The following is a 26058-nucleotide window of genomic DNA, read 5'->3' on the forward strand; positions in this document are numbered from 1 at the left end:
AAAGTTCGAACTGAAAGCATGATTGAGAATTCTCAGTACATAAAACAATGTAATATAATGCATTATTTGATAGATCAAAACCTTGGTTTTCAATTAGTTATAAATAATGTAGTATTAAACATAAAATATTTGACAGGTGTGCTTGGCAAGAGGGTTCCAGTTTCCTAGTTGATGGCTCTGTAATAAAATCAAATCAAAGGCTATAAAAATTATACTTTGCTTAAGCCATAACAACATCATACAAAGTAATTTATGTTAAATTTCATACTTCATGGAGGGATGATAGATTAAAAGAAGAGGGGATACTTAGAGAGAAAATGCCATAATTCTCATAGTAGGGAAAATGTTTCTTTTTTTAGGACTGCCTTAGAAAATTAAGAACTTAAAATTTATATACTATTAATATTTGGAATTTTATATAATTTTTATGCCAGATTTATTTATATACTGTGATAAGGAAGTAGCTTAATTCAATTTTGAAAGTAACTCACTAAAACTTTGTGACATGCTAAAAAAGATGGCTGTACAGAAAGAGTTATAGTATAGTTTTACAATTGTTTGTTTTTGTACCTCTAACATTACTAAAGAAGAAATTCTAAAATATCTAATAAATGCTTCTTGTAACTATTTTTCTGTTTTTCTCTATTATTAAATTATAGTTTGTGAAAAATAAACTGATTACTGGTATACCTGTAAGACAAAAAGAAAATGATTGTCTCAAAACCTCCAGAACTATTAAAAATTAGACTACAAAATAAAAGATAAATCTTGACATCCAGTTTTTAACAGAACACAACACTAAGTCATTAACCCAGAAGTTTTTCATGTGAAATTTGATAATAGAAACCTTCAAGCTCAGTAGCATGTTGTAGCTGTTAAATGTCCTTACTCGATAAATAACATAGATGTAAACACTAATGCAAATAACATGTCTTACCAAAACTGAATTAATCTCCAACTGCACTCTCTCACTCCACATTATGGTTAAACTTCAATCACCTTATAAACTTTATCAACTGAAACAATGAGAAGAAAACTGCAAACACATATAGTGTGTGTTAAATTAAGGTAACTTTCAAGCAAAATAGCTTGCAACAAGATCTTCCTTGACCAACTCATAATTACCTACCTCATCATCTTAAGTGGTAATGATAAAACTGTACCAATCAAAATTCATTTACACCAGTTACACTTGTTTCTTGGAATCCATGTAATTCAACTTAAAATGTGTACCTATGTTTTTCAAGAATACTTTCAAGCAAACATGGAAACTGTTTACTGTTAAGTTAGACAATATATGTTTTTGGCTAATCCTCAACTAACTGATATAAGATACGTTTTTGTAAACTTTGCGTGTTCACAGTATGAAAACTTTATTCTATCATTCTGAAACTTCCAGTATTTTTTCTAAAATTTTGACAATAAAATTGTGAACTGCAGGATGAGTAAATTTGACTTACAGTTAAAAGGTTTTCTGATATATATCATTATTTATTACCAAATCCATATGTTTTCCATCAGAATCAATCGACCTGTTGAAAAACTTCTGAATAGACAACTTTTGGGTCTGATTAAATTTACTATCTGCAAGATTAAACATTATAAAAGTAGATATTATTATACCAGTTGTTTAATATGAAAATAAAGCATAGAAATAAAAGAGTACATCTATATATTGAAATGGGGTGATTATTGGTATATTCCTGATTAATTTATAATGTTCCTCAAACCAATAATACATAAAATACAATTTAAAGAAATGAGTTTATGGCAGATGCTTAACTAGTTGCCTCTCATCTAATTGGCAGTTCAGTTAGTATAATATCTTTTATGACAGTCAATTTAACCATAATTTTGTTTACTTGGATAGTTGGAATAATAAAAAATAATTCTGATCAGAAGCACTAACTACAGTTAATTGATTATTTTCATGACAGTTGATTCAATCATAATTTCAACAAATTGATTTTTGGAATAATCAGAAACATTATTTTTATTAGTTGATTATTTTCATTACAACTTGTATAATCATAATTTTGGTTAATCAATCAATTGATATGAAACTAATTGCTACTAATAAAAAAAATATTATATCAATTAATGAATTAACTCACTCAGCTCTATTGCACATGTATTAACTGGTAACACCTTCAGCATTAAATTATTTATGTTACACTGCACAACAAAGTTTTTTTCTTGAACACTGTTGGGTGTTCCTTATAGATCTTTGTCTGCTGATCACGAAAATCACATCGAAATCTTCAGTTTTGTCATGTTTTTTCTTATATTTGTGTCCAAAAATTTTTGTTTCTGTAAGAGACCTATGAACAATGTTTTGTGCAGTCTGGGCATGTCCAAGCATGAAATCAAGCCAGGTTGGAAGCTGTTCTGTGAAAATATGCAGCCCGGAGCCAGCTTGACACTGTCTCAGCAGGCTATAAAAGTGGCTTGCATACACAGATGCTGCTCATTGGATTAATATAGACCTTATGGTGTGTACTTATTGTTTCAGAATATAGCATTGCCTCAGTATCACTGTAACAAGAAAGTTAGATGTTATAGACGTTTTACAGGATGATTGGTGTCGGTCAGTATGTCTTGTCAATGTCGTAACAGCAGCGATACATTCTGCTACATTTGTGGCAGGTATACGCTTGTTCATCAGAGATGCTCAGCAACTGCTCTTGTGAAGAAAGTATATCATCTGCACTTTGGCTGTAAAATTGGTGATCAAGACCAGGAATGGGCACCTCATATTTGTTGTGTGACATTTGCTGTCTGTCTGAGAGCTTGGCTCAAAGGCACTCGAAAGACAATGCCGTTTGTTGTCACGATGATATGGCGAAAACAGAAAGACCATGTGATGGACTGTTACTTTTGTTTTATTAATTTGTCTGGTTTCTTTGCCAAAAACAAGAAGTCAACTGAGTACCCTAATTTGCCTTCAGCAATGAGACTCGTGCCACATGACGACAGTCTTTCAATTCCAAAACCACCATAAGAATGGACCTCAGACGAACCAGATAAAGAAACTGCAATGCAGGGAACTGGCAGTGATGTACATCTGGATTTTGAACCGTGCTCCTCAGGTGATCCACATCTCGTAACATAGTCAGAATTAAACGATCTGGTCAGAGATTTGTGTCTTTCAAAATCAAAAGCCGAATTACTGGGTTCGAGACTGCGGGAATGGTGTTTGCTGTCACCAGTTACGAAAATTTGTTTTTCCAAGCCACCAAGATGATATAACGAAATTCTTTGCACAATTTGACAGTCTCTGTTTCTGTGTTGACATCAAAAGACTTCTTTGCTTTGGGTTGTGACCATGACTTGCAAGAGTGGCATCTCTTTATAGATTCATCAATGTTAAGCCTCAAAGCTGTTTTGTTACACAATGATAATGTTCACCCTTCAATACCTGTTGACTATGCAGCACACATGAAAGAAACCTATGACAACATGGAAATGTTGCTGAAGCACATCTAGTATAGCAAGTACAACTGGAACATCTGTGGAGATCTGAAAGTCGTTGCTCTCTTACTGGGACTGCAGCTCGCTATACAAAGTACTGTTGTTTCATCTGTGAATCGGACAATCGTGCCAAAGAGTCACAGTATTCTAGACAGAGCTGGCCACTCTGTAAAAAGTTAGTTCCAGGACAGAAAATGTGGTGCATGAACCGCTTGTCAACCCGGCAAAGTTTTTTGCCTTCTCTTCACATAAAATTGGGACTTACGAAGAATTTATGTGAAAACAATGAACAAAGAAGGTGAAGGTTTTCATTATTTAAGACAGATGTTCCCAAGAGTAACTGAGGCCAAGATCAAAGAGGGCATTTTTGTTGGCCCTCAGATCAGACATGTTATGAGTGACAAGCGGTTCGAAGATCTGTTAGTTGGGCCGGAAAAGATTACCTAGAAAGCCTTCAAAGATGTTGTTGACAATTTTCTTGGCAATTACAGAGCCCCACATTACATTCAGCTGGTAGACAAACAACTCAAAGCATACAAAACAATGAAGTGCAACATCACTCAAGATTCATTTCCTACACTCATACATGGACTTCTTCCCTGAAATCTCGTTGCTGTCAGTGACAAACACGGTGAAAGGTTTCACCAGGACATTGCTCCAATGGAAAAACAATATCAGGGCAACTGGAATATGTCAATGCTTGCTGACTTCTGTTGGACACTGCAACGTGATGCACTGGACATTGAATACAAATGAAAATCAGGAGCAAAACACTTTTAATTATGTTGAACTTAATAGCATATTAGAAACATAAATGCAATTAAATACATTATTGCCAGTATACAGTTAACTGTCTATTTCTCAAGAGTTCCTATGTGATGAAGCAAAGCCGAAATTATATTTGTGCATACTCACCAGGTACCTGTCATAATCAGAAAAAACTTTTCAGGAAGCAAAACATTTAAAAAAATTGTTGTGCAGTGTTATCTAGTGTCCAGATGGTTCTTTAACTACTTATTACACTAGCACCCTTAATGGTTCATTTTAAATTTTATAGTCGAGCTTTGATTTTGAAAAAAATCCTTGAATTTCTTGTACTGATAAGTGCATGAGCTTTTTGTATGTAAATGAACCTTGTATTTCATGTGTAGTGAAATATTTTACATTTATTTAGGCTTAATATAAAAAAAAATGTTTATATTTAGCTATTTGTCAGTTTGATATTTTAATCTTTATAGGAGCTAAAAGTTGGAGATTTAGTAATCAGATTTGGGAGTATTACAAAATCAAATTTCAGGAATATTAAAGACATTGGTGAGCTTGTACAGAATAGTGTTGGGGTAAGTTTTATATAAAATACTATTGTATTTTAAATTCTTAAGTCTTATTAGGATAATAAGCATAGTAAACAAAGAATATAGTGTGATTTGGCCAAACTGAATGTATGGGCATTTGTTGAGGATTTTTTTTTATCATTGATCTAAACAGAAATAAATTGCATATACTTGAACAGTCAAATAAAAATTGCTGTTATCTTTAACACAAGAATGTGTGCATCCATATGTCAAAAGTGACATCTTTTATTTTTCTTTAAAAGTACACATACTGACATTTAAAATATCTTCTACAAATAAGTAAAACACATTAATGTAATAGCAATAAATCTTGATTGGAAAAGTAATAATTTAAACTATTTAAAATATCATTATATATCATCTTCATCTGTAAAAGTTGTATCATAATGTGAATTTAATTTTGGCTTTTTTGAATCAGTTTTCTTGGAGTATCCAGGTTCATTTGTGAATAATATTGCACAAATAATGAAATAAAACGAGAAATGCAAGCAAGGGTAATAAAATCTATTAAACACGATTGTTTCATGTAATGTTCTTTGTAGAGTTTGAATTCTAATTGCAAATATACAACTCAGAAAATCAAATTTCATAGCTAAAAGACTATATAAAAATAATAAATAAATAGGAATATGTACATTGCACAAGAATACTATATAATTAACAAACTATCCAATTTCTCAATTTTAACTTTATAAGAATGAGATGTTTACATTTCTACATATCAAACTTAATTTATTTGTCAAGGTTATTTCTTAAAACTTCTGAGAAGACTTGCTTTACTTAGCTAATTGTAAAGAAAATATTTTGAACTTTCTAAGCAAAATTTTCATTGTAAAACACGCAATAGAATTCAACATTGAGAGTGTATTATGGTGATTTAAAATGTAATTCAGGAAAGATATATTTAGCTATTAAAAACAGTGAAAAGTGTTAATGTACTGCATCATTCCTGTAGTTGCTAAATTCTCTAACATATACCAATTATATTTAAAAGTCTTTAAACAGGGTTATATTATAAGTGATAGAACAGAACAGAACATAATTGTCAAATTATGGGTTTAAATGCAGACTCAACAATTTGTAACTGTAAATTCATTTTTTTAACATGTATAACAAACAAAAGGTATATTAAAATTGACAGAATTTTGTATGGAATACCACAAGAGGTAATTAAAATGTAGTTAAGTACTAGATTTAGAAGTGCCTTAAGTTGAATTCATTTTGGATACTTATACAGTCTTTGTACATCTTTCTTTTTAAGGTGTTTTTAGTAACAGCTAAAATCATTATGTACTATATACAACTAAAACCACATGTTTTAGTTGATTAATGTAAACAGTTACATCTTATGCCTATTAAGAACTCCTTTCCCATGTAATAAAAATACAAGCATGTTAATTAAATTATTTGTTAATTATAATACACTCTATCCTCTAGCTTCAACTAAATGATAATATATATATTACTGTCTTTAAACATTTTATGCTTATGTTGCAAAGTTTGATGGAACTGTTATATATTTGTAGAACTTGTTTGCCATTCACCATTATTAGTGTAGTGAAAGGCATCTCTTTTAATAGTATTATGTTGGGTAAGGCTTGCAGTAAATGTAGTGACAAAATTTTTCTTTACATCACCATGGATGCATTCTTCTTATTAAACATGAAAATGATTAAATGATAAAAACAAACTAATTAAAAAATAAAGGGAATTAACAATTGAAAATTTAAGCTGTATTTCATGTCACCAATCAAAACAAATGTATATAATCTATATTTTATGGCAAAATTAACTCTTGAAAAGCAATTATAGAAAAATATACATTTACAACATAAACATTTAATATGGCATGTTGTAAAAACATTTTTCTCTATATTTTCCAGAAAACAATTGTAGTAGAAGTGATGAGAGATTCCAAATTGCTGTCATTGTCATTGAAACCTCAATCATGGAGTGGACAAGGAGTTTTAGGGTAACATGCAATTATCATGTACTTTGTTTTCACGTTCTTACAATTGATCAGAACTAAAACACCTGTTTTATTTTAATTTTAGAATACCAATAATATGACCAATTTAAGTATCATAGGTATTCTACTGCATATATTCATACAATAAAGGTGTATCAGTTTCTAAATTTTGCAAAGCAGAAAAAAAATTTAGTACCAATGTTTTGCATTATGCATTTCTAATGAGTTAAAGCAACAAATACAAATTTATAACAGAAAAATAAAACAGAATTGACTTAACAGTAATAGTATTGAATGTTACTGCATGCATGAGAAATTCTTTTACATCAATTGTTTTTTTAATAAAAGATTTAACATTTTTTCTGCAGAAACATCTTCAGAATAATGGGCCCTCACCTTTCTGTTAAAGTGCAATTATTTCAAAAAATTAAATATAAATTATCTGCTGTTTCTTTCTTTTCAGATGTAGCATTGTTCCCATCAAGTAACGTCAACCAAGCTACGTAATGTTTAATGTGTTGTATTATTGATCAAAATGCTTATGAATAAACTACTGTATGCTTTACTTTTTAGTATATAGTTGTTAAAATATATACACAAGTAATTAAATCTGCCACTTCCAATATTTTCATGAACTTTGTTCATTGGAGTGTTTTGTGTATAGAAAATGAAGCCAGGATCTATATGGACATCCTGAAACTTACATTGGTTTTTGTAAATGAGAAAATTAGTGTAAAGATGAGTTTTACATTTAACAAGATTGCATCATTTAAATAAATTAGATAACCTCAATCAACACCACTTTTAAGGTAAATAACTTGATTTTATTTGAGATGTTTGAATTCATTAATATTGTCACATCCTTATCAGCATAGGTGTTTTACACTTAAATAAAATATTAACATGCTCAATATGTCAGTTTATTTCACAATTTCAATGAAATGGTGAATTTATCAAGTGTGATATAATTCACTGTTATATGCCTGTATCCAAGATTAACAGGAAAGTAAATATTTTAATCCTACGAAAATGGTGGTTTAATTCAAATTCAGCTGTTGTATTAGGTTGATTTGTTAATTCACTTTCAGGATTATACTTGCAATTTAAGTTTTATTCCAAAAGAGCTAATAAAAATTTGAGTAAAAATATCCTTTTATCCTGGAAAATAACTGATTCAAAGCTTTTCAGAAGAAAATATTTCCAAAATGAAAGGGGAAACTTTATAAGTTTATAAAGGAAGTTAATCCCTTCATGTGGTGGCAAATGTTCCATAATATCCTTGACCATCATATCTAATGAAGTGTACAAGTCTGTAAAAAAAAAAATATGTAACAACTGGTTTTAGGTCCCTACAACCCACCAAAAGAAATGTAATACTTCTTTTACAAAAATAGTATCACTTTACTGAAACATTCATAAGTTTAAAAGAAACTATAATAGTTGAATTATTCAAACATTAAAAGAATGGTCAGCACATAACTGATATTCTTGTAAGCAGTTTTTCAGTTATCCTCAGTTAATTGTATGAGGATGTTGATTGTTAAACCAAACTTCAATAGCATTAAAAATGTTGCTACTGAATTGTTCAAAAGTCAAATAAGCTAAATAAAACTAAACTGGAACTGAACCACTATTCTCTAAAGATTAAATGCATGCATGTTATATGTGAAACTACATCAAACCAAACTGGTTAAAAATGCATATCTAGTCTTGTTTACTTAAAATATTAAACATGTACATGGTGTTAATATTATTAACTACAATTGAGATGTTTATCAAAGTACATGGTGTATAGTACAAATCAAAGCATTATAAATGTCAAATCAAATTTTCTGTGACAAAATCCTCATTGTTTACATAAAAAAACAAATGCAACCTTTGAAGGAAAACTGTGTACTGTATTAGATAATGTTTCATTGTTATTATTACTAGCACTAAAGTCTTCAGAATTTCTCAGTGTCAACATAAGTAAATACAAGAGATAGATCTGTATGTTGCTAATTTCTGGTAATTAGCATCTACTAATTGTGATAAGCTTTATTGAATTGAAAAAGAACAGCTGATACAGTAAAGGCATAGTAACAGTTGATGCTGATATGTGTTTAAAAAAAAAAAGAAAAGAAAAAAAAGGATATTGCTCATGTAATAACTGCAGGCATTCTAATATAGTGTGAATTAAATATGTATACCAGTACATTATTTTTCAATACATGTTCCAATGAAAGTTCACTCTGAGCTGTTCTCTAAGATATCTTCATCTTCTGACTTCTTTTTCTTCATTAATTCACAAAACACAGCATATTCTTCTGTAGTTAAACCTGATAGTTTGAGAAAGTCTTTAATGGAGGAGTTAAATATAAGCCTTAGGGGAGGATTTTTCACTAAGTGTTTATGTTTTCCATGAGGTTTTTTGTAACAACCACTACATAAAGCAAACTCGTGTCTTGTTTTAATATGCTTTACACAATGTTTTAACAATTCACACTTGATAATTTGAGGTTGTTCAATACCAACGACAAACAACAGGTAATCCATTTTCAATTGAATCTCATGCCATGGTTCTACTAAAACTTGTGGGCATGTTTCAGCAAGTTTCAAAATATCTTCATTGGTGAATAACGAATTCAACATTTTTATTCTTTTTTGAAGATAATATGGTTTTAGGAGGAGTAATGAAGGACACTGATCTAATATATTAAACACTTTAGCTTCCCCAAGTTTCAGAGATCTCCAATAATCTAGAGTAGATGCAACAATGTCAGTTTTAACAGCTAACAGTGATGGAGTGTCAGACAACATTTTAAATATTTGTTTCTGGCTAAGACCATGACTAGATAGTAGTTTTACTAAACTTTCCCAACTACGTGAAGAATATTCCAACAACTGAGGGTTGAGGTCAACTAATTTTTTTGCATCTTCCTCAGCAATTCCTGCTACACAGCTTATTTCTTTTATCTTTGAACTTAAGTATCTTTTCATTGGACATAAAGTAATATACAAGGTCAAATTCATTTTATTTGGCATGTCATATACTTCATAAATTCTATGATAAGGTGGTATCCTCACTTTTTTAACCAAAGATCTTAAACATGAGTGCAGTGACCTTGCTGGTGTAAGAAAACATCTTTGATATACAACTCTCTTCAAATACAAGTTTTTGGCTATCATAAGATTTTGGGTAAACATAGTTGTATTATTTTGAGTGTCTAACAACTTTCAAAATTAACCTGTAAAAAAAATAAATAAATGCATGAAGGATACACATACATCATAAAACTCAGAACATTTTGTACTTCAACTGTTTCTGGTATGGGAGAAGACAGACAAATGTAGTTCTCAAAGTTTGTTAATGCTAAATATTTTAAATTCTTATTCTTTATTAATAACTATCTTGATAGTAAATTGTATTAGATCAACAAATTACAGAGAACTTCTATAAGAAATTAAAGCTTACAAGCATTTAAAAGGTTAATATAAGTTTTCATTATTCAACAGAAATTCCAGTAAAACAAGTAAAATACAAAAAACCTTCTCCCTGGTTTAGTTAGCTTTGTTAATCTAAGTTTTTTTTTTACATATATTCTGAACAATAAATTATGAAATTTAAAAATAACTTCATATTACTCTGAACATGCTTCTTTTCATTCCTTTAAACTTACTGTACACACATAGCTTATCACTTTTTTCAAATTTAAACATTCTTGATAAAGTATACGGACCATGACACAAATTGGTAAATACATCACCTTACTGGCTACATTATATTCAATATGCATAATAGGTTCATTAAAAATGTTACAACTAAGTGTGAAACACAGGTACTAGAAACAATATCTTCAAACTGGAGTTTCCCATTATTATGTACAATAAAATAAAGTTATTATATATGGAAAGCAGAAGGGATCGTACTTTTACATATATACATTATATTTTATACAATACACATTGAAATATGTTTCTTTTGTTATTAAGTATGAAGCTACACAAAGAGCTATCTGTGCTCTGCCCATCAAAATAGTTTTTTGATTTGTGGATCATTAAAGGGTGGAAACATTGAAGTGTGCTACTATACTGTAGAACTATTTTTCAACATCCATGAATTAAGTGCAATTCATTATGTTGTATCATGTTCACTTAGTGTATTCAGAGAAATCGTCTAACATATCTTAAAGCTGTGTTGACACTTATATTCACATCAGTTACTAGGAAATAGAGTAACTAAAATTTGAAGATGGCTTGAAAGGGTAATAAAGAAAACATTATAAATATACAACTTTTCACCAAGGTTATATCCTCATCAGGTACAAGTAATTTACAGACACACACACAGTATGAAACTGAGAGGTCACAAAACAGACTGCTTAACAGTTTAATAAAGGTTTCTTGGTACCTGGGGTATTGGTTTACAGTTGTTTTGTTCAATTAAGATGGATTACATTATTTTGAGGTTGCTGATGTTTTGCTCTTTGTTTAAATTAACAGTGCTTTGAATAGATATGTTTTTAAGAGTTGCAATGGTGGTAAACATGGGAGTTTTTTTTTTTTTTTATGTTTACTATATCTAGTTTCTAATTCATTTGATGTAGGCTTCTGGACAGTTACCACACTATTTCATAAGTAATGTTGGTATTGTGTGATTAAATTTAATTTCTATTTAGTAATAAATTTATTTTAGGGCTGTGGTTCTGAGTAAATTTGAAGTCAATAGGAATTTTAAGTTTACTTGCAAGTGGTTTTTTAAGTGTTGATTGTATTTGCAATTTATTTCAGGGTAAATAGCAGTGAAACATTGTATTGTTTGATATATTAGTGTCAATTTTGTTTGAGAGTTGGCTTTTCAGGTTTTCATTCTTGTGGTTATGTGGGAATTGTTGATGTGAATGAAGAAGTTTCATAAAATTTGTTTCTTCATCTATGTAGTCAACTGTACAGTATTAAAGCCATGTCTTATAACATTGAGTTTTTCTTCCAAATCATGAGTGGGATTCCATGGTATGTAGAAGACTGTGCGAGTGAAATTTTATTTTGAATTATGTTTTGGATCTAATTATGTTGAGGTTAAGAAAAGGTAACTGTTTACTATTTTCATCTTTGTATGGATAATATTATAAACATAATATTGTAACTTCTTAACACTTCTCAATAGGAAATACAGATCTCAACCTACTCCCTTTCACTCTATAAACCTTTCAATCCTGATACAGTACTTAATCTCTTATAAGATTAGCTATTCCCATTCAGTGTTGCCCTCTGATTACAAACATTTTCTTTACACATGCCACAAGCCTTCTACACCCCATCTATTGGAAATGAAAATCATTATGCATCATCTCCTCACCAACAGAAGCATGACATGTTCACATGATGCATATGACTCCCTTTACACTCCTCTACCAAACTATCATTTCTCATTTGGCAGTATTTGAATTCTACATGCTCTTTTGTTTGTTTAATGCTTGATGTTCAACTTTGTTTCTTCCCACAAAGTTGTTGTTTTTCAAATTAATTTGATTTCATTCAACCTGCATCCTATATTAGTATTTATTGATTAATTCTAGTCAATTTCTTCTCTGCACTAGAATTTGATGAAACTTTCTGTAACAATGAATTTCCAGCATAACATCAGCACTTCCAAGTTTACACCAGCAACTAGTATTTTTTTCCCCCTCAGCTACAGGCAAACTGACAATGGATTTATCTGCTTTTATATATATATCAGAAGATCAAATGTTAGTTACATAGAAAAACCTTTGACCCCAGCATTGCCCAGGCTGCTCCTGAACTGGCTGAACCTGTGCAAGTTAACAAAGACTGATTGTAATTTTCCACCTCCAGAGTTTGCTGTTTCTTCCCTTCCCATTAGGCCTAATTTGGTCTTTTTAGATTTTGCATCTCACGTTTGTGACGTTTTATTCCTTGCTCATAATTCTCATACACTCTGTCCTTCCTTATTGCATAAACAATCTTCCAAACCTGTTTTGTTTTTTCCCCCATCCCTTGATATTCAGGTTCATGCTTATCACTTTGCTTTGCAATTAAATGAGGGGGATTAGCACAAACCCCAACCTAGCATAATGCTGAATATCCATTTTTAGATCAGCACTTGTTAGGTTTCTTATTACCTATTTGAGGGATGGCTCCCAAATAAAATGTTTTATTCATGCCCAATATTCTTGCTTGTATCTTGTCCTTACCAACCTCTTAAGGTATTTTTCTTTAATACATCTCATATCTGATTCACTCCATAGAAATTCTGAGGGATTTTCTGCAGCTACCCTTGCAGTTCTCTCCTCTACTTTAAGCCCACATGTCATTTTTGGCTCCGGTGTTGCATACGTGGTTTCTTTGTTCTTGGAACCTTATAGGTCATGATACCATATTGGCTTGGGTCCATTTATCCTCAGCATATCTTTGGAATTTATGAATGGCCACATTTTTGAGACATTACACCCTTCATAAGGTCCCAGAAACTATAAAGCCTGAGATGACATCAATACACCCTTATGAATATTGCAGCCCTTCTATTTGTGTCAGAGCTTCATATTCTCTGCCCTGTTCTAGTCCTTACACATCCCTTTTATTCAGGGTAATTCTTGTTGCCTTCCTCAACTACACAACCCCCATTGCCAATGATACTGGTGACTACTCATAACACTGTATCTGGTGGGAACTCATTTGTTCAAGTGTGTTTGTTGCTAGCATCCCTTCATCAACAATAAATGGGTACATCAGGTTATGTTAGAAGAATTCAATGTCCAGTTTCTTTCTTCACCTCCAGTTTCCTTCCCTTCTTTTAGAGCTCCTGTGACCAGCCAGCATCTGTCAGAAGTGGCTTGAGGACTGCTCTTGCAGCAGGTAATCAGATTGTTCCACATTCTTCTAAAGGTTTTTATTCCAGACTTTTTACCCAAGGAAAATCTGGGATTATCAGCCATTAATTGATTCACCTCACCATAACCACTTCATATCACATCCAAGTTACCATGGAGTCTTTTCTCACCCCGAGATGAGTGTTTTCTCCAGGGTTGTGGATGACAAAAATGGATGTCTCCAATGCTTTCCTATATAGTGGGAGATGAATCTACTGGGAGTAGTCCACACACCTGATTCCAGAATCTCTTCCACTGCATGACAAAAATGAGAACTAAGGGAAAAACAGGTGTTGAATCTGATGGAAGGACACTTGGATCAATTTCTAGGAGGAAGAAAGTTGGAAGAAATAGGTAAACCTCTTTTCTGGTCACTTGTACTTTATCCAGCAAATACTTTCAACCAGGAGTAGTCACATATGTATATGTGTACCCACCTATCTGATTTTATCACTGGGTGTTTTTCTTGTCCATTTCACCCCTTGTTGGGTCCTTTTGATTGCTCCTTATTGGTTAGCTCAACCTTGGTTTCCACAGTTACAATAACTGCTCTTTTCCCCTCTGGTCTTTCTTCCACTTTCTCCCTCCCTCCTTCACCAACTTCAGTCATATGTTCTACATCCCAAAATTCAATTCCTGCATCTTCACATCTGACTTTTCTCTAATCATTGGTGAGGAGATCCAGTTTCACATGTTGAGTTGCTTCCTTGTTAGTTGTTTCCACTAATCCATCTTCCATTGAGATATACCATGCTAACAAGGTCTTCCATGACTCATATGGTAAAATTTCTCACCTAGCTGATATACCATGTGTCTTCAGTCTCCTCTCTTTTTGGATGGCTGGTGGCTTATTCCACACTGTTCATTTTCCTTAATACTGTACAATTTTTTTTTATTTTTCCACTGTTTTTACCATACTTGGGCATTCCATCTAGATGTCACCCTCCCAGTCATCCTATGTTTCTGGGTTGGGATGTTAATGTGGCCCTTCATTCCCTCACTATCTCCCCATTTGAACCACTTTCCTCATGTTCCTTGTTTCATTTCTCTCTTAAAACATCAAAAGTTGGATTTGTTTGCCATTGACATTTTACCTACCTTTTATCACAGTGTCAGATCATTCCTTTCTCCTGAAGACATCAGAAGCTTTGAAGGGTGATTCCTCCTTTTCTCTTATTTCCCTCATTTTCCCATCAATCAGATTCAGATAGGCCTCTGTTACCAATTAAGTTTCTTTGTTGTTATAATAGCCTGTACTGATTGCTTCTGGGTTACACATTCCTGAATCTTTAACCCTGGCAATCTTCCTCTTGCCAATTGGGTCCACCTTTTGATTTCATTGATCTATTTCTCCCTACCTTCTTCCTTCTAGAATTTGATCCAAGCATCCTCCCATCAGATTCAACACATTTTTCCCTTGCTTCTCATCTTCATCATCCAGTGAAGGAGATTCTGCAGTCAGGTGTGTAGACTACTCCCAGTACACTCATCTCCCACTGCCTACACCATATCTCATATTTTTCTACACAAGAGTTTTATCTACCACTTGTAGCTGTTATTCAGACTTCTGCATTACTCATAAGTTTTTATTCATACTTTCATTCTTTCAGGTGCATTTCTCTAATTCTTTATCACATGGATCCCATTCAGTAGCAAGTGGTTCCTTAACAGGCATTCTTTAAATCCACATTGTTCAGCTATGTTGGCTCATACTTTATCTTCCATGCATACTTATTGTTGAGATAGGGTGTTCCACAAGATTGTTTGAAGGTGAATAACCTTACCATGTCTTGCTTAATAAGAAATACCTGTCCAAGACCATACCACCCATATACTGCATGGGTAAAGCATAAGGGGATTGTTACTTATCTATGCTATGCCTGAAGTGAATAGCTCCAAATAGCCTTCTTTTCAAAATAAAGTTTTGTGGTCACCTATTGCATAGTCTCTGGTGATGACATTCCTCTGAACTCTCCAATGCATTATCACCCTCCTTTATTTAGTTGGAGTATGAGACTTCTTGCCACTTTACAGTTCCAAGCTGCTGGAATGGTTAACCATAAAGACACCCTACTGAATGAATTCCATACAATAATAATTAAGTCAGAATATGGCATTGGTGTTCTGCTGGCATAAATGACATGATATCCTCTTATTTGTGATAACCAATACAACAGAGTGGGATATGTAGTTTGTCCCTTTAATTGGAAGCCCTTATCCTTCCTTTGCATGGGCAGGTTTTGTATTTAGAGTGAACCAAGCAACAGAAGTCTTCACACAGGTTTCAGGTTATCTATATTCCTCTCTCAATTTCTTAAATTTGAATTGTGGATCACATGGGTGGTATGTGGGATTGTTACAGTTATGTCTTTGTCAATCTCTCATACTCTTAATGTGGGTATATTATTGCCATATAGATGGTGCCAGCCTGTTCCATGGTTGTGGAGCTGATTACATGCCACAGACATCCTTTTGATACCAGTACAAGAGGTCAAACTCCCTAACTGATAACTCAGATTTAATCCTTGTGGTGTACCTGCTAATTGGAGTGATTTTTAATCTTTGGCTCTTGAGTTTAAAGTGAAGACAATATGATCCTTATGCTATCCTTGTGTGTCCTCACTCTGCAAGAAGGTTTTTTGATATAGTTGACTTACTAAGTACAGTCTTCCAAGCCCTCTACATTCAGGGGCACATCCTTTTTTACCCCCTTTCTCATTTTGGGATTGAGTTACAATATCTTTCTCTTGTTAGGAGGATCACTTTCCTACCACATTCTCTCCCATTCAGATGTGCTCCTCTCATTTTCTACCTTTATATCTTACACATTCTAAAAAATGGTAAGAAATATACCTGGCTCAGAAGCTGTGCAGTTCCCCTTTTTTAATCTTTGGGTCTGAATCTCTCATTTTCATAGGTGTCCTTTGGATGCTTTCTGTGTGGGATTCTCACTAATCTTATGAGAGAAGTTAAGTACCATATCAGAAGTTATAATTTTCCTTTACTGAAAATGAATTTCCAATAGGTGCCTACCACTTTTCACACTTCCCACCCTTCCTCCCCACTTTTCTCCAGTGCTGACATCTGCTAAACCTCAAAATGATAGTTTGGTAGAGGGAGTTGCATGCATCATGTGAACATGTCATGCTCCTATTGATGAGGAGGTGACATGATTATTTACATGAGACATGTTGGAATCTTGCAATTCCAATAGTGGGAGTAGAAGACTTGTGGCATGTGTAAATAAAAAGTTTGCAAATAGATACCAGCACTGAACATGAATAGCCAATGTTGTGAAAGGAGGTAAGCATATATCAGAATTACATTTTCTATATAGGAAAAATTATAACATTAGTCCTCTGCTGAACAATATTCCCAAAAATTGTATCCTGTACTCCAAAAGCCTAACTAGTAACATAAATAAAGTGTACAGTACTATATTTTTCAGATCCACCTTAAAATCACAAAAAAACAACAATTCTCAAACATAACCCAAACCTGGCATGCATCACACTTATTCATGAACTATCTCTAACCATATTTAAGTTATACTAAAATAGGTCCTAGTTCTGTTAAGAGTATTAAAAATTTAGCCAATTAAAATTATGCTTTTTTGGATGCCCTCTATGTATTATTGATCTTTTTACTATTATGTCTCTAGTTCATAGCATTAGATTTTAATTATCTAAAAAAATACTTTATATGTATCAAGCCTTGGAAAATAAGTCTAACTTTACAAAATTATCATTTTTAATATCTTCAATACTTATAAGAGAGCATGAAATTGTTTTTCTACCATGTTAAGAACACAAATCTTCTTGTAAACCATAATGTTCTTTTCCAAAGATCTAGTTTTCTCTGTACACCACAAGCTGATTTTCCTATACAATGTTCTGACTTCTCAAAGGCAGAGCATATGCTACAGTGCCTTTTCAAGATACACATTTCATTTCACAGTAATTGTCCAAGAGATTGGACTCTGTTGATATTTTTCAAAGACATCACTAAAAAAACAATAAACATACATATAAAAAAGGTTAAGTTACAACTAACAATTAATATCAGTCTATACTTCACTATCTTCAAATAATTAATCTTTATATTAAAACATTTTAAATTAACCTGTCCTTTGGATGTTTCATCACACCAGAGTTATAAGTAAATAAAATATGAAATAAACTAAATATTGTAATTTCTGTTCACTTTTATTAATACTTAGCAGTACAATGATAATAAGTAACTATCTTAGGTTTAGTCAGACCAAGAATTACAAATAAAATCTTACAAGTACAATAAATATTTATAAAAAGAAATTATTTTGTGAAATAGGCTTACTGTAATTAGCACAACTAAAGTTACTTTTTCAATTACTATCTACATATTCAAAATTTTTGTAGTAATCTTTTCTTTATTGTAAAACTGGAATACAGGTGACATTGGAGATAGCTTAAGACATTTATAAAAGCCAATTTTTCATGTTTTTATGGCAATAACAAATACTTAATTCTACTTATAACTTTTCAGCTAAAATAACTGGTACCTCAATACAAGTTTTATCAGTGTTAAACTGTCTTTTGGTTTAAAAGGGTCCAGACAGTCTCACCATAGAAAAAAAATTACAGAAATATATTAATGTTATTAATGCTTTATTTACTTTTAAATTTTACATTTCAAAAAATAATCATTGTATAATACTGAAGTAAACCACCGAAATTTCTCAGATTTTTATAAATATTCAAGAAATTTTTGAACACTTTCTATTGTAGGCAATTGCTCTAAATTTTTATTTACATGAATTGAATCATCATTGTTTTTGTGTTCAGACAAAAATGTTTTTTTTCCATTTAATTGTGTCTTTTGTATTTTCCAATCATTTATTGAAATTTTCTAGTCTTGTATTTAACTGAAAAAAGTGTTTGATAATTGTTTTATTTAAACAGAACCATTTATTTTTTAATGAGGCATCAACTTTATGCAACAAAGTGTCAAATTATTTACAACAATGTGTAATTTCTCATCTTGAAGAATACAAACTATAATTACACATTACATACCTAATTATATTCTCATTTGAAAACAAACACCCTTCTGAAGTAACTTTCCTGACATAATTAAGTTCTCATTTTGAAACAAACTTTCAAGATGTCTTCAAAAAATAAGTTATTAAAAAAAAAAGAAAATGTAGACTATATAAAAAAAATATTTGGGTGAGACATTGTCCGTATCATGTTTACATTGTTGTAAGAGTATGTTTTTGTTCTTGGTCTATTCAAAGTTAAATTATATATTGTGATACATAACACTTTTCCTTTTGTTTTTCTGCAACAAACATTTGCACACTACAGCATACAGCATTTCCACTTTCCCATAATGAATAATATTGTGAGTAACAACTGACAAAACATAATGCACATTAAATTAATATTTAAGCACCAGCAGACTGGCTGGTTGGACTTGTAGGATCAGTTTAATAGAAAGAATATTTAGGAATGAGTGATTTACATTTAAATAGGGTAGAGGTTGGCTTGTTTGTAAGGGTTGTTAGATGACTATAAGAGAAACTTTAAACTAGAGCTAGACAGTGGCAAAGACCAGGACGTATGAAGAAAAAAATAATAGAAAAGTATAATGTGTAGGAACGAAATACAAAAGTAGTTACGGAGTTAAAATGTAACTATTAACTCAGAAATAAAATATATAAATAAAAATATGGATTTCAGAACACAAGTCCAAATAAAAAAGATTTTGATTCCTGATGTTAAGAAAATATGCAAGTTCAAAAACCAGTTTAAAGAAACAAAAAAAATCCTATAACCTGAGCAATTTTAAAAGGTGGACCTTTCTTCCAGTTCTATATCATTGTGAAATATTTTTAAATTATGGAAATAACTGAAACTGTATACTGATAACAGAATTTTTCTTGGAATACAGGATTATAAGTTATTTAATAGGGATGAGTACTATGAGGAGGAGAAGTGACTTAACATGTAAAATGTTTGCTTTATCCTGTTGAAGTTGAGGATAACACAGATGACAGAAAAGAGAATGAATCTGTTTATGTTTCTATTAGTAGATATAGGGGAGAAGGCTTTTGGTTAGAATCAGTTACAAGTCACCTTATGAAACTGATAAATTTTACACTGGGATTAAGATTTCAGTTGTTAATGATAATGTCAATTATGAAGGACTTTAATTTCAAATTACAGATTAGCAAATGTTGAGAATCACACCATGAAGGAGTCAGGTTTTTTAAATACCATTCGGGTTGGATTTTATTCACCAACTTGTCTTGTCAGGGAACCTGTTAGAAACAATACTATCTTAGATTTATTTTTACCTTCTAATACAGAAATAGTTGAGAGGGTGAAAACTATGGAATATCTGAGAGTGCAAATAATAATTCTTCAATTAGCTTTGATGTTTCACTGCATATAGGGATTGAAAATAGTGAGATTTTAGATACAAATTTTTACAAAAACCATTTTTCTATTGAGTTGAGGACCTGAATTAATTGGATGTACAAGGAAATGTACATTTTATTTTCAAGACATACGTATCTCTTACAAACACAAAAAGGATGACTGCAAGTAAGAGCCCAGGTTGGTTCACACAGAATGTAATGGATTATAACCATACAAACTTTAAACTAACTGCTATCGCACGAGACTTAGAGGATTACAGAAAATTAAGAATGTAAGAGTCAAACAGAACATTACTAAATCAAAAATGAATATGAAAAAAAAGCATGACAGAAAATGTAAAATATTATGTAAAGATTTATTTAAAATCACGAAGGGTAGGTACAATGTTAGGATGGCAGTAGTGTCTATGAGAGAGATGGAAAGGGTCTTTTCTGATGACTAAGATAATTTCGTTACTGAATTCTTTTTCTTCAGTTTTTATTAATGAAGATTCAAGCAATTTTCCTTATCCTGAATAGATGCTAAGTGGAAACAAGATCAAACAACACAATTACATTAATTGTAAGATTGTTAAGAAAATGAAGAAGTTTGAAAAATAGAGCTTCTTTGTCAGATATACTCAACAGTTTTAATGAAAGTTAAGAACTGGATACACAAGCCAGTTCCTAATATTTTTTGTTAGTCCTTGAATAGTTAATGCAGACAAGGGTAAGTAAAGGTGTAGATTTGGTATATTTATATTTTCAGAAAGTATTTAAAAAGATACCACAAAAAGAAAAACAAACTTGGTAAATAAATTATATCTATTGTTGTGGAAGATTAGTTGGCTTGCTGACAGAAAATGCCTGGATGGAACAAAATAGAGGGTTGTCATAAATGGAATTCAGTCATATTGAATATCACGTAGGTCTCAATATTAGGTCTTTTTCTAATTAACATTAAAATCCTTAAACTTCCTCATACTAAGTTTTCAAGTATCACTGGTTATAAGGAGGAGGAGGATGTTCTACAAAAAGACTTAAGATTTCTCGAGATTGACAAGTAAATGGCAGATAATTTTAATAAATGCTAGGTATTGCATGTGGGACATCACAACTTGAATTATGTGCAATTTTGATGGGAATAACCTGAACAGTATTATAAGAGTAGGGATCTTTGTGTTCTGATTGACCACTCTCTTAAATAATCTAAGCAGTTTACTGTCACCAGTGACATACAAATTGGACTTCAGATTTTACCTACAGAAATGCAGAATAAAACTATCAAACCATAGAGAGGTTATGAATTTTATCATATAAGCCATTGTTTAGGTTTCATTTGGAACATTGTGTCCTTACTTTATGAAAAAATACTAAACTGTTTGAAAAAGCTCAGAGAATGGTTACTTTTGAACTGTATAGCAATTTGGCCTCCCTGGAAAATGAAAAACAATTCTTTCTTTATTCATTCATTTTATACATAAGAATTTATTTATAGATACTAATAACCAGTTAAACTGGATGAAAATGTCAATTTTATACTTAAATTCAACAAAAGTAATAAAACTTTATATTCTGTTTAGGGTTATTTTCATTAAAATAAAGTAACTATTTTAAACTGTAAATAATTTAACAGTATTTATCTCCCCAGAAAAGGAAGTATTCTGAAACTAAATGTATATTTAATTTCTAGGTCAGAGAACTCCAGCTTTTTCTATTAAAGAATAGATGAACAAATCCATCTAATAAACTACAGCTAATTTTTCAGGATATACAACTTTTAGCATTAAGGGTGAAAGTTCAGTGAAACAAGAAATTTGAGATATTTCACCTTAGTAACACTTTATTGTTTAGGCTTGTTCTGAAATGTTATTGTTAAAAGTAATTTGTGCTACAACTTTTTAAAATATAATAAAAGATTGTGTGAAACAAAACAATTCCTTCCACAAAAAAGTAAAATCACAAAATTAAAAATGGCAAATTTCATATAAAATTAATTTAATTAAACTTTGAACCTCATGAAAACTAATTATCTACAATTATAGCCAATATGAGAGAAAATGGCACTTCCAGTAATAATAAACTAATCTTCCCATATCCTTGCAATGTAATTTTCTTACCTAACATTCTATGTGGCACTTTATCAAGAGCTTTTATATCACATTTCACTCATGTATTTGTAAAACAACTTTTTTTAGACTATACAGAGGAAAACTAATAAATTTTTAGGACAATCTCATCATCCCTTTTAAAACAGAAGTAACTAAAGCAACTCTGAATTTTAGTACTACATTTTCTTTACCAAAAGCTGCTAATCATGACTAAATGAATTAAACTATTATCAAAGGAAAATTTCAAATCCTAAAAAACATTAAAATTTACTGAAAACTACTGGCTGTTAGGCCGAGTAGGATGGATTGTTAGTCTTATGGCTCAGAATATCAAATTCAATGTGAAGGGTATTTGTGCTTTTCAGTTATATGTATATTAGTTCTAAAAATAAATCAAGGATAATATTTTTCTTTTAATTTAAGATCAGGAAGAATGTTTTAGCTTTTAATTTTACTTAATGGGTTAAGTAACCAGCAACGGCAGCAGACATTAATTAATACTCTTCAGTAACCGGTAGTTATAAATCCTCACGACAAGGCTCACAGGACTCATGATGCCAATAACAATTGCCAGTACTCATTCTACTTCATTTAAGTTGAAGTTTTAGCATAAATTTAATACTTCTAATTCCGTTTTTTAAACAGTCCAACACATGAAAACATTGTGAAATTCTGTAAAATATGACACAGAACTTATTATTTTATACTGTACTTGTAGTACCTTAGGATTAACTATAACACAAATGTGTATATCTAAATTACAATGATACTCTCTTACTAGTACTGAACAAAATGTTTGACAAACTTAACTGAGAATGTAATTTTTATGCCAATTTACATTCAGAAAATGAGAAGAATTACCTGCATCATGTTTGTTTTTTTTTTTTTCCTAAACTGGGGAAAAATCTGGCAGATTATTCGACTAAGTTCGAAATAAACATAAAACTCTCCTTTCATCAGTTACCATTGTGCCAGAATTTATAACTCGCCCTCTCAGTGTATAAAAATTGCGTATATTATGATACAACAAATTAAGTACGCGTAATATATTTAAATAAAATATAGTGCAACTGGTAACATTTTCAGTACGACAAAAAAAACTGTTTTAAAATAAGAACGATAAAATAAAGACAGCCATTTTAAAATTGTACTCTGCCTTAATATTTAATTATTAAATATATAATTTACCAATACAGTGAAAGCGCGTAAGATAACATATTCTCTTGCAGTCAACTAAAATCCTGGGGCTGTGACCGAAACGTTGAACTGCAAATTACAATTCTGAATATGCTTATCTTTCCTAAACCTACTTCTCACAATGGTGAATGAGAAACATAATTCTTTCTTTATTCATTCGGTATATGTGTATGAATTTATTATCTTCATACTCACTTCACAAATTAAAATTACTTATTGCACTTAATTTTCAATTCTAATATAAGTCGCCAGGTTTGTCAGCAATTATACTTAAAATCTTTAGATATCTAACCTGTAGCTGAATATTGAAAAACATCGCTACCTCGGCAGCTACTTTCACTGACACGACAACATTGTGTTATGGGTCAGATTATATGTAATAGGTCTGTTACAAGAAAGTTACTTCAGTTTTGAGAGAGACATAACATGACAAGTTGTGAACTTACTTCCTTGAAGACATCAGTTCGTAAGGTAAGAAACACTGAAGCTAATTCTATAAAAAAGGACTGAAAATTCAAATTTAAATAACTACTCAGTGTGAATGGATCTCCTGCGAATGGTTTGAAATTCAACATACGCCTCTGAACATAATCATAACGAAAATCATCGTTTTGAAAGTTAGTTCTTTAAGTAACCTCATATTACTGTATTCATACGATCAGTTGTTTCAGCAAGATGGAATTACTCTATAGGGTTAATAATCTTAAAGAACAAAACAAATTCTACTATTATGGAGTATATATTATTGCAAGTCTGCAGTTAGGCTTAAACTAACCTTACAAATATTAAACCCATCAAATCTGACTCTAGGAACTTGTCTATTCTCTTGACTGTAATGGCAAAACTTTGAGGTGGGTCCATTGATTTTAACTTTGGTTTCCTTGGGAAAATGTCTGCGGACACCCAATGTTATTTTAAAAATAACAATTTTTGTATAAGAAAAGACAAATCCCACGCAGCAGCTTTATTTAACATAGATTTTTTTAATGAAGAAAAAATGTTTGCTTTCATCCTTCATTATGCTGTTTCGTCATTCCTTATTTTACTTATTCCAGTACGAAAGACAATAAATGTGAAGTAAAAGTGTTTCAGGTATGGGGATAGAAGTTGACCCTATGGTACTACTCTCTAAATCGATTTTGGCAAGTCAGATTGGAGTCCTTGCAATACTACATAATATTCACTGCACTTTAATCCATTTGTGCGTCATATGAGTAGTTAGTTAAGTTTTTAACGGCAATGGTAAGGTTCTCCTGATTGACTGCTTTCTATCTAATCAGTAGTTCAAAATTAGAAACGGCGGCAGACAATATTAGTAGTTTTGACATGAATACAAAATACAGATACCTCTCTGATTATGAGCTCCGTCATATAGTTCTTTGGCATTACATTTATTGCCTAAAACTATTCCAATCATCATTTCCCGACAGCCTTCTAGCCCTCTTTGAGTGCGATTGGTGTCTGAGCCTTCTTCCGCACTACTTATCCTTAGTTAGAAAAGCTTGAATTGGAAAAGATAGATAGCGAGGAATACAGAATAATAGAGAACCGTAGTCTCGGACACTCAGAACTCTGGAAGATATTATGACTGATTGATAGTTTTTTGTTTCTTTTTTGTTGAGGACAAAGCTACACAATGGGCTATTTGTGCTCTTCCCACTTCAGGTATCGAAACCTCCAGCTTACCTTAAGTCACTAGAGGACTGATCGACAGGCTGTAATTAAATGTATGGCCTGGACATTAATTACGAGTGACATATTTCAGTCAAATACAGTATCAATTGTGTTATTTAAAGCAAAGCAAATAAGTAATTTGAAATGCAAGTGCGATTTCTTATAGTATAAATTGAAATAGTAAAATGAAATTATCTATTTAAGGAATGTGTTTTACGTCGTAATAGTTAGTTTGTTTGTTGAATTTTGCGCTAAGCTACTTGAAGGCTTTCTGCACCAGCCGACCCTGTTTTATAGGTGACAGACTAGAGGTTAAAGCAGTTAGTTAACGCCACCCACTGCCAAACCAATTCTTGAACTACTTTTTTTACCAAAAAAATCTGAGATTAACTACCACATTATAATGCTCTCATGGCTGAAAGAGCGAGAATGTTCAGTATTTGGACTCTAAATTAAGACGCGTAGATTGCGAGACGTGCACCCTTATCATCAGGCCAACGCATAAGAAATGTCAGTAATTTTCAGATAAATTCCGGGCTTTGATCTTATCCCCCTCCTCAAAATATCTCTTATCAGCCGGAGTTCAGGCACTGTTTCCTCTTTCCCAACATTTACTTTTCTAAATTCAATTATACTAGTTTTATTTATGTCCTTTTACCATCTTCAATACTCTCCCGCCACTATCACCGACAATTAACATTGGCGTAACATAAAGGTTATGAAAATAAAATCAACAGAAATTATGTCATTGAAATACATATAAGTAAACTGTAAAAAAAACTTTGACAAATAATTTAGATCGATACATTTTTGAGGCTCTGTGATGTTCGTCAGACTCGATGTAATTCTTTATTAGGTCTAAAATACTACCAAAGTGTGTGTGAAAGTATGGATCCCTCACTTTGTTTTCTTTTCTTCTTCTATCTATTCAATGCCCCTCACTAGTACAGCGGTATGTCTACAGATTTACAACGCTAAACTCAGGTGTTCGATTCCTCTCGGTGGGTTCAGC

General features: G+C 31.7%; 2 protein-coding genes across 3 annotated transcripts in view; one reads left to right on the plus strand and one right to left on the minus strand.

Moving 5' to 3' along the window:
• LOC143225180 (26S proteasome non-ATPase regulatory subunit 9) overlaps nt 1-7360 on the plus strand; it is a 24862-nt gene extending 17502 nt beyond the window's left edge. The window contains exons 4-6 of one of the 2 annotated variants that reach the window (XM_076454143.1): nt 4710-4811; nt 6710-6798; nt 7259-7360. In XM_076454143.1, the coding sequence (XP_076310258.1) occupies nt 4710-4811; nt 6710-6798; nt 7259-7283 (216 nt within the window). In that variant the 3' untranslated portion in view covers nt 7284-7360. The remainder of the gene's footprint in view (nt 1-4709; nt 4812-6709; nt 6799-7258) is intronic. The other variant, XM_076454144.1, reaches the window with a different exon arrangement.
• On the minus strand, nt 5036-23182 carry LOC143225179 (uncharacterized). Its single transcript, XM_076454142.1, has 3 exons — nt 23037-23182; nt 17461-17668; nt 5036-10022 (listed from the first exon to the last, which is right to left on the minus strand). Exon 3 carries the CDS (start codon nt 9979-9981, stop codon nt 9022-9024), a length of 960 nt encoding a protein of 319 aa, XP_076310257.1. The 5' UTR covers nt 9982-10022; nt 17461-17668; nt 23037-23182; the 3' UTR covers nt 5036-9021.
• Between the last annotated feature and the right edge of the window lie 2876 nt (nt 23183-26058).

The sequence above is a fragment of the Tachypleus tridentatus genome, chromosome 9 (genome assembly GCF_004210375.1).
Source record: "Tachypleus tridentatus isolate NWPU-2018 chromosome 9, ASM421037v1, whole genome shotgun sequence".
NCBI lineage: Eukaryota > Metazoa > Arthropoda > Merostomata > Xiphosura > Limulidae > Tachypleus > Tachypleus tridentatus.